Raw genomic sequence first — 10282 nt, forward strand, 5'->3', positions numbered from 1 at the left:
GTGGCTTTTTCTGAGGCTTATCTTCAACCCAAGCAATTGGGTAATATTTTGACCCAATATCTCATCAAAGCTACCCAACCTAATTATTCAAGCCAGGGAGGCCATTAAAGAACCCAGCACATTGTCAACCCAACTCCTAAATCACAATTTTTGAACCCATTTTTGGTCAAACTAACCCAACTTGTTAACCTAAGGCTTTTACCCAGAAGTCGAGCTATGAAATTAACCCAGCATTTTTTAGTGTGTATGGGTATAGAATTCAGCAAACCATGTTTAGGTTTAAAACTTTAAATAACACATTGCTAAGTGTTAAAAGTAAGTCATGAGGAGTTGGACTCAAAACTAACACATTTTCTGTTCAACCAACGCAGTATAAACCACGAAGGCGTGTCGGCACCTGCAGGCAAAACATAAAAATCCACAGAGGTTGCGCAGTATCGCACAGAAGAAAGTGAGCTGCAGACTGAAGCACGGTGGTGATGAACATTTGGTAAGTTTCAAACAATTTCATTGAAGAGAAATTGTTTCATGAAATATTTACAGAATTACATAATTTATTTTGTTAGAATATTATTTTAATTAAAGTTTTAATTGTAGCTATTAGCTAAGTTTCAGCAAGGCAATCTTAACATTTCATCTTTGGAAAGTTAAAGATGATTAAAAAAAACAGGAATAGTTTAAGTACAAAATGAATGTTATTTTAGGAATGATAAAAAAAAGTGGTGGAATTTTCATTCATTTCATTAGATTTCATTCTTGGCCATGATGTGTGTAAAGAATAAAATAAACAACAGTGAGGGAAAAATCAAAAGAAATAATGTTGATGATAAACATGATGTATAGCTAATTTGCTTTGTATTAAAACATTATGACATTGATTTTAAATGCAAGGGTCAAACTGAACATATCTGAAAAACACTTGGATTGTCAGTACCCTTACAAAAAAAAAACAGATTTACTTATTTATGTATACATATGTACCCAGATGATGATGTGAGGATCTATAAACATAATTATGTTGAGAGAGATCGTGGTCAGATTGGAAAACTGGCCTGACAGGAATGAACGAGAAAAAAAAAGTTAACTCAACAACATGACAGCTGGGTAGATTTACTGTTTCTCCTTCTCAGTTCTCCTTCAGTTCTTTTTCACATATCTGCTTTATATGTTTATATAAGCAGCTGTCCACTGAGACTTTTTTCTGTGTGGCTTTTACACAGTACATTGGGTAAAAAAGTATTCTGCCTCCACCTTAGACCTTTATCATATTAGTTAAGTAATATTTAAGATGAAGATAAATCTGATGTAATCATCAGATTACACATGCTTGCACACAACCACAGAGCGACATAGCTCTTTTAAAACTTTACAGTAGCCTTTGCATCAACCTTGAAGGAGCCTTTTTTAGTTTGCTCTTTAAGTGCATTTTGCTGCGGGTAAATATATCCTGCTATGGAGGGTGGAGGCTCATGTCGTGTTAAGAGCTTGATTAGCAACCACCAGCATGTTTTTAGCTAAAACTAAGCACAGGGAGAGCAAGTATTTTCATTAATGGAGGCTGACTTGTGTTTAATTCCCAAAACAAACTGTTTTATTTTGGCAAAACAAAGCAGCTCCCAGCTGTCAGTGCATTTAGCCTTAAATAGTCACTGAGCCTTGTGGAGTGTTTCATGAAAGCTCCAGTGATAATAAAAGGCATATGCCCCTATATACGCCCTCATCCACTAACCAACAACAAGTTTTAGTTGTGTTTGAAGACCTGTCACCACTTGTCCTATGCTGCTGTAAACACTGAAAGTACCTCATCTATCACTTTGGACACGTCCACACTTAATGCTATTCTTGAAAATATCCAATACATGGTGAGCTGAAGTTTTTTACTCTTACATTTGTTCATTTGTTTGTATGTTTGGTGGTGATGTTATAGGTTTGAAGGTAGTGTGTGTGTGTGTGTGTGTGTGTGTGTGTGTGTGTGTGTGTGTGTGTGTGTGTGGGGGGGGGGGGTGTCTTTTTGTCTTTGTTCTTGTGGTGACCTCTTCTGGTTAATATGCATTGAAAACCTATAAAGATCACAGGTGTGCTCATTAATGGGTTTCCTTTTAGCAAAATTGCCACTGAGAGAGAAATGTGATGGACAAAATCTGCTGATCATTTTTGATGTGACTCCCCCACCTCATGCAAAGTTCTTATCCTCTGAGTCATTTTCACACCAAACCACCTACATAGGAAAGAGCGACATTTTGTAATATTAACTGCCAATAATCCTTCACCTTTAATTAAAATACAGCTGGAAAACTATTCATTTCTAAGCGACAGAAAATGTTTTTTTTTCTTCATTTTTCGGTCTAAATATTAAATATCCAGAAAATCTATTATGTTCAACAATACAACTTATCTGCAGAAACTCATCCAGAAAGAATGAAGGATTTGAGTCGTCTTCCATTGGTGTTAAAAAAAAGAACAGATATACTTCCGGGAAGGACGATGTATTTACTGCCTGTGTATTATATTTCCAAAGTATGCTCAGGATTAAAGCCCTTAACAACTTACCTTATGCACTGCAGTCAGGTGTTCAGCAAAAGAGACTATTATAAAATTTTCATTCTAAAAAATTAATGCTCATTGTTTTAAGTAAACTTTTCATTGTTATTAAATGTGTAGCTGTCAATAGTGTGAATGATTGTTTCAAAGTGAAAATAAAGAGTGACTAATGGCGATTTATTAAAATAAAACAGAAAAGAAAAGAAACACACATCAAGGTCACATCCTAATGGTTTTTCTTTTTCTTTTTTTTTCAAATAAAATTTGATGCTGTTGTGTTGACAAAATATTAAACTCCATTCACGGTAGCTTATCCAAAACAGAGTGACTTTGTGACTCATATGTTTTTCAATCTGTCACCCTGAAAATTTCACATGTGACTGGATGAATGAAGGTGGGGGTGTTAGTCAGCAGCATTAGTGGGGGTCCAGGCAACTGTACTTCCTCAGCTAAACACCTATCTTAGGCTTCTATAACTATATATGAAATTAAGTCTGGTTTAGCAATAAAAAAGTTGAACACCACCACTGCTGATTTGTTACTCCAACTAAAATCCAAATCAGTTATTTGGTTAACATAAGTGTAGTGCTTCTGGATCAGTCATATAACCCTGGCTAATGAGGACACTGACTTTCGACCGGATGAGTCTATATAGGGCAGGTTTTGGAAGTAATCATCATATCTCTTTAACACTGAAAGACGCCATTCAAAAGTTTTTCAACCCTTAAGTCACACGTATATGAAATCAAGCATCTAGCCATAGAGTCTGCCTTTAAAAGCATTTGTGAAACAATGGTTTGTTCTAAAGAGCTTCTGTAATAAGATCCCATCGTTGCAACAATTCAGTTGGTGAAATTTCTTATCTCCTACAAATTCCACTCAAACTGTTCTACATGGCATATGTTTCCATTGCATAGCAGCTCTTGCTGGTGTAGTATTTGGTAGGCTCAGTATGTTTCTTGATTGTAGTTTAAAAGCATGATGTACGGGAATTCTAAAAAATTTAAATAAATAGAAACATGATAAACTTAAGTGAGCTTTCTTTTTTTAGAGGATACTATCATGTTTTTTCCAATCAGGATCATAAACCAGATCAGATATTGTCATGAGTGATGTCTTGAGTCAGACTGTAGATTTTCTTTCTTGCTCTGTCTCCTCTCACAGGGAGAAGATGATCTGCAGGATCCTGCTACTCATCATCCTCACCTCATGTGTCTCTGGTTAGTTTACAGCTTCACTTTATGAACTCCAAATAATGCTCAACAACAGATTTGTTCCAGTTCTCAGTGTGTCTGCTCCTCTCTTTCCCTCTCTGTCTCCTCAACAGGATCATTTGTAGTCAATGTGACACAGACCTGCTATCAGGCAGAGGAGAACCACAACATCACACTGGAGTGGACGTTCACCACCAAACCTGACAGATCCACCAAAACTCTCAACGTCCTCTGTGAACTGATAACTGAGCGTACAGATTCAGTCCTGTATCGTGTTCAAGAAGGTGTTGAGGTGTCAGAGTCTCAGGATGAAAAGTTTTCAGGACGAATTGAGAGTGACAAAGACGCCCTCAGAGAAGGACGAATCAGACTTCAACTGTTTAGACTCAGGACTGATGACTCGGGTCTGTACCTGTGTGAACTGAACACAGATTATGGCTTTGGCTCAGCCAGATGTAGACTCAGCATCAGTGGTAAGTTTTTTAGTGGAATGAGTATCAAATTTGACCTGAACCTTGGGATAATTTACTTTGGTTGATATGTAGACTAACTATTCACATTAAAGAAATGCATCTTGTGTCCTTTTTGTTAGCTTCGGATGACCCCAAACGTCCAAGTCCAACAGTGAACACACAACCAGAGAGTCGAGGATGGCTCAACCTGTATCCTTTACTTATACTGCCAGCAGCAGCTTTATTGATCAAACTCTGTTATAAAATCATAAAACGAAAACATAACCTAAATCTAAACAGTCACCGCCTAGGCAGCGAATGCAGTGAAGCAGTAGTCAACTTGAATAATTCAGATGCCACTCACCTTGCTGCTTCATTAGAAGCCACATCCATCATCTTCTGAGTGTGGACATGACTTCCCTGAACTCCAAAGATTGTCATGTTAACAGCTGGGTCTGCAGTGGAAGATTTGTGGGAGCATCAACCTCAGTGAGAGCTGAGAAACACTGTCTGCAGTCTGTAGCCATCATCAAAAACACTGATGGAAACATTCAAAGCTCTTGTCACGTATATCATTAATAATATTTCCTTCCTCTTTTGGTTCTAACATTTGTTTTTGTTAGATATGGTATGAGGAATCTTTAATTTTTGTCCATTAGCATCCAGAGTGATTGAAATCACTTGTTGTTCTCCCATCAGCTGTTATAAATTATTACTGGTTAAAATGTGCCTGAACTCAAGTTGTTAAAAGAATTCTAAGTGTTACAGTGAACTCCTAATAATTTGACTATGGATCACCATAGGTAGAATTTACTTTTTCTAAAGTTAATGTTTATGTGTATATATTGTAAACAAGTCCTTATTTATATGAAAGAAGTTATGATTCTTCTGTATATGTGTGTGTCCAAATCATTTTATCAAAGGGTCAGAAGATCTTAAAGAGGTCTATAATACCAAGTGTAATCTAACATGTTTGGTACTATTACTTTACAAGGTGTATTACAAGAAGGACAGGAGTTTGATAATTATTTAAAATATATAAAACACTGAATGTGTACATATAAAGCAACAAAGTTGTTTACGCCAACTCTTAATCGTAACATTATTCTACTTAAAGAATATTTAGTTGGCGTTGAAATGACTTTTTCTCTCTCAGCACTGAAAATCTAACACTTGATTCTGCTGAGTTTTTCTGCTATCAGCTTCTGTCTCTGCTTTCATAAAATAAAATGATCGATCTTTTTGATCAACAACACAAACAATGGTGGTGACACTTTCTGTCGAAAAACACTGCGGCATGATGGGAACAGCTGCAGTTGTTTACATAAATCAGGGGTGTTGAACTTCAGGTTTTGAGGGCCGGTGTCCTGCAGGTTTTAGATCTCACCCTGGGTCAACACACCTGAATCACATGATTAGTTCATTACCAGGCCTCTGGAGAACCACTTTAACTGGTTTTGAACTGGTTCTAACTGGTTATAGTTGTTGTCAGCCAGTTGTGGCAGATGACTGCCCCTCCCTGAGCCTGGTTCTGCAGAAGGTTTCTCCCACTTTAAAGTAGTGATGGGCAGATGAAGCTTCATGAAGCACTGAAGCTTTTCATCCAATTGGTTCACCCCAGCGCAAAGCTTCTTGAAGCTTCATTTGCTCTAGTAGGACACCTACTGGATGTAAAAATATTAGTTGGCATGAATTTGAAGTGTGTGGCCTTTTGCACACAGCCTGTAAATGTCAACAACAAAAGGAGTGTGTAAAACATCTATATTGTATTGATGGCAGTATACTGTGTATATTTATACTGGCAGTATGGAAAATGATCATTTGGAAATGCTTAAAATGGAAATAATCATTTACTGTGAGGTGAGGTGTGGTTGGGGTATGGACAGTGGTTGTGCTCTTGTAACGTTGAGGTATGGACAGCTACACACTGAGGCGTCAGTCCTGCCCATATTCTATTCAGTAAAAACTACATTTTCACTGCTTTTATAACCTTTAGTGGGGAGAGCATAGCTAGGATTTAATGATTTAACAAATCTTTTGAATCCTTTGTCCTCCACAATGCTAAATGGCTGGGAGTCCTCAATCACCATGCTAACCAGGCCTTCATCTATTTGAGATTGTTCTCCTGAGGAAAGACAATAAAGACAAAGCACAAATATAAATATCACACACGTAACTTACTACAGCTGTATAATATTGTTATATCATTTAGTAACATTACAGCATGCTATATTATGATGGCATTTGATGGCTCACCTGGTCTTGCTCCACAATCGGTGTTCCCTTATTCTCATGCAAAGCTCTGTAGTGCCTAAGCATGGATGAGGTGTTGTTGCTATATCCCAGCTCCCTGGCACATAGCAACCACTTCACCTTGTACAAAAGTAAAGCTGCTTAACATAAATTGTATTGCACCATCAGTATTATGAAAATACATCTTCTGTAGAAATTTACATACCTTGTTGGGAGGAATAGGATCAAAATGTTCCCACACAGGGGAGGACATCCTCCTCTTCTTAGCTGGCTCCATTCTCTCCTGACTTTCTCTCCTCACTCTCATAAACCTCCAAACTGTCTCCAAACTCTCACTAACCGCAACTCTCCATCAAACACCCACATTTTGAATGAAGTCTGAGGGGTTTATATCGCTGTCATATCTCACGGCAAAGTTCGAACCACTTCATGAACCAGTCACGTGGTACAGCCGGGCAGCGAGGCTTCGGACGTCATCATTTTCAGCTCCTCCCATAAATGAAGCAAGCCTCGATACGCACATCGCGGAAACGCCCCCTCCATTACTCGACACAAGCTTCGAAGCCTCGATACAGAACGTCACATCACTACTTTAAAGGGAATTTTACGTTTCCATTGTGACAAAGTACATGCTCAAAGGGGGTTTAGTTGAGTGTGAGCTCACTTTGTATTATTTTATTATACTATACAGCACATTGAAGCAACTGTTGTTGTGATTTGGCGCTGTATAAATACAACTGAACTGTACTGAACTTTGCAACACCTCATAACAAACTCCTGACGTTGTAGTGAAATTTCAAATTTATGAAAATTTTAAAGATTACAACACAGAAGGTAAAAAAGATTTGTCTTAAGTTGTCAGTTTTGTTAACTTTACATTTAGACCAAAAAAATCGTCATACTTTTTTTTTAATACAAAAGATCCATCACCAAATGGTCTTGGAATTGTCGGCCAGAATGGCGGTAAACTTAGCAAGCTGCCTCACATGGTAAGTCACAAGCACAATGATGACAACTAAAATGGTATTTATTGTTAACTTTTACAGACAACTTTAAAAAGACTAGTAATAGAAGCTTGTAAAACTGAGTACATTCAGGACAATAAAAATCGCTGTGAAGAGCAGTTAGAGTACTTAGCTTCCACCAAGGAAATAAAAAGGATGCAAGAGTTCTGTTTGTGAAAAGTGGTTTGTGGGGACACACAACAGAATATGAATGACAGAGTGAATAACACAAACAGGTCTCCTCCCGGTGGGACATACCCAGAATACCTCATCCACCCCGGGAGGCATCCTTGTCAGATGCCCAAACCATCTCAACTGGTTCCTTTCTATTCGGAAGAGCAGCGGCTCTACTCTGAGCCCCTCCCAGATGGCCGAACTTCTTACGCTATCTCTAAGGGAGAGGCCAGCCACCCTTCACGATCTCGTTCTTTTGGTCACTGTCCACAGCTCGTGACCATACGTGAGGGTAGGGGCGTAGATTGACTGGTAAATTGAGAGCTTCTTTTTAACACTTAGCTCGAGGGACCAGTGCAGCATCACTACCTCTCTTTGAGGCAGTCCAAAAGTCTTTTTCATGGCCTCTCCAAGCTCCTCCCACACACTCCCATGTGCAGTTATGGCCAAACTTATGTTCAAACATGGTGCTCGTCATGGCCAAACTGTGGTTTGCACAGAAGTCCAACAACAACACACAACTTGGTTCAGATCCGCGAGGCCGTTCCTCCCAATCACATCCCTCCAGGTCTCACTGCTGTTGCCCACATGAGCATTGAAGTCGGCCAGTAGGACAACACAGTCCCTAGGCGGAGCACCCTCCAGCACCCCAACGGGAACTCCAACAAGACTGAGTACTTTAAACCTCTACTTGGCGCATAACCACAGACCCATTCCCCAACCTGAAGCCAAGGAAACAAAACCTCTCATCCACTAGGAGAAACCCCAACGTACAGACAGCAAGCCAAGGGGATACTAGGATACCCGCCCCAGCCCACCGCCTCTCACTCCAGTACCTGGACTCTGTCTCAGTCTTGCAACTCCAGACTGAGATAGAGTCCAGCCCCTCTCCAGGATACTGGTTCCAGAGCCCAAATTATGGATTGCGGTGAGCCTGACTATATCTAGCCGGTACCTTGCAACCTCAAAATGCAATAACTTCTCCACCAGAGAGGTGACATTACTTGTCCCAATTGCTAGTATTGTTAGTCCGTCACACAATGCACCCCAGCCCTACAGGGCCTCCTGTGTGTGAACTGAACAAATCCAAAATGCATGCAAAACTGATAAAATACGAAGCCCATTTGCTTTTTTATACATACTTATCCTAAATGTTTACGTTAAGACCAGAGTGGTGGCATATTATGAAAAGAGCCTGCTTAAGATAAGATAAGATAAGATAAGATAAGATAAGATAAGATAAGATAAGATAAAACTTTATTAATCCCTCAGGTGGGTTCCTCTGGGAAATTCAGTTTCCAAAAGCACAGCACCGAAAGAAGTTACAACAGGTAAGGGAGCACAACGTGAGCAGAATATTATATATACACGCACATATATAAATACAGATACATATATACTTGCAGCAACAAAAATATAATATTCCAGAAACACACTTTGCTGATCTGATCAGCTGTTCATAACACTTCCTACGTTGGAATAGACGTCAGCACAAACTATTGCATGTCCGCCATGAACTGCCCGAAACCAGAAGTGACGTCATTTTTGCGGAAATGTAGTTTTTTACCATCAGGGCCTGAGGGCCTATACTGGTGCTTGTAAAAGTTATGTTTGACTTTATGACTTTCTGTGTCGCTTCTGGGATGCTTAGGACTCATATTGCACTGCTGGAAATAGTTTATTTTGATGCATATGCTGCTTTTTTGCAAATTTGCACTATAATATTTATTTTTGTTTTTCCTGCAGTGTATAAAAATTGGTGTATTTCAAAAATAAAACTATGAAGACACTCAAAATAAATTTCCTGTGGTGGGAAACTATTTTGTGCAACTTTTTTGTATTTACAGTTTTGAGTGATAAGCCTCTTAAATTTCTCTAACTAGAAATATATGTTAAAAAAACAAAAACGATTTTCAATTTTTTTGTAGTTTATTGCACTTTTTTGCAATTTATGTAATTACTATGCACTTAATGCATACATATTATTAAAATTTAGGCTGGAATGGTTGTATTGATGTATAGCAACTTGAAATGCTCCCAAAAATGGCTCCACAGCATGTAAAAATATAATATAAGCTCTGGCGGACTTGGTTCTATGGTAGGTCTTAAAGGGTTAAAAGGCCAAATAGGACCAGATTGATTATAATGCAGGTACAATAAAACAGATGATGAACACAGGGTGAGGATACTGCTTTTGAGCCATGAGGCCTGGGTCACATCAACACCAAATGTCAGGAGAGGAACTGGCACCGGGAGTCTCCCCACAGCCAGGAAGCTAACCTCCGGTACCTTCTCAGTTTCACCTGGACTACAGCTCTCGTTCCCCTTTTCAGTCTCGTGGGGGCGGGAGTCCCGGTGGGTTGTGCAAAGTAGCACGCACTTAGTTGAGGAACACACAAAAGGAGGAGGGAAAGTTTTTCTGTAGCTGTCCCAGCTGTCACAGTAGCTCTCCATTGAACCTTTAATGTTTATCAGTGTATCCCAAGCATAAATAAAACCAGCAGAAGCAAAGTCAGAACACAAAAGAATCATTCTCAACTTTTATAGTTTCATGTATGTTTAGCATTTATGGATAGCTGTTTTATCCTATACATTGTTAAAGGTATGCAGTCTTGAGACACTGGGCGTAGAAACAGCTGTTATG

At 38.9% G+C, this 10282-nt stretch overlaps 1 protein-coding gene and 1 long non-coding RNA gene across 3 annotated transcripts; one reads left to right on the forward strand and one right to left on the reverse strand.

The window, feature by feature from the left end:
- Positions 1 to 446: 446 nt before the first annotated feature.
- Positions 447 to 5384, forward strand: LOC309704009 (uncharacterized protein). Of its 2 annotated transcripts, none has more exons than XM_082528959.1 (4): positions 447 to 490; positions 3706 to 3761; positions 3869 to 4228; positions 4348 to 5384. In XM_082528959.1, the coding sequence occupies exons 1-4, from the start codon at positions 480 to 482 to the stop codon at positions 4608 to 4610; spliced, it is 690 nt and encodes a 229-aa protein (XP_082385085.1). In that variant the 5' UTR covers positions 447 to 479; the 3' UTR covers positions 4611 to 5384. The 2 variants fall into 2 exon arrangements, with proteins under 2 accessions (XP_082385085.1, XP_082385084.1); XM_082528958.1 differs by lacking the exon at positions 447 to 490 and adding an exon at positions 1797 to 1862.
- An 867-nt stretch (positions 5385 to 6251) lies between these two features.
- Positions 6252 to 6949, reverse strand: LOC309703781. Its single transcript, XR_014276033.1, has 3 exons — positions 6666 to 6949; positions 6464 to 6580; positions 6252 to 6332 (listed from the first exon to the last, which is right to left on the reverse strand). It is a non-coding gene; the product is annotated as an uncharacterized lncRNA (long non-coding RNA).
- Positions 6950 to 10282: the final 3333 nt, after the last annotated feature.

This window comes from Aulonocara stuartgranti (assembly GCF_965226115.1).
Source record: "Aulonocara stuartgranti genome assembly, chromosome: 3".
Taxonomy (NCBI): domain Eukaryota; kingdom Metazoa; phylum Chordata; class Actinopteri; order Cichliformes; family Cichlidae; genus Aulonocara; species Aulonocara stuartgranti.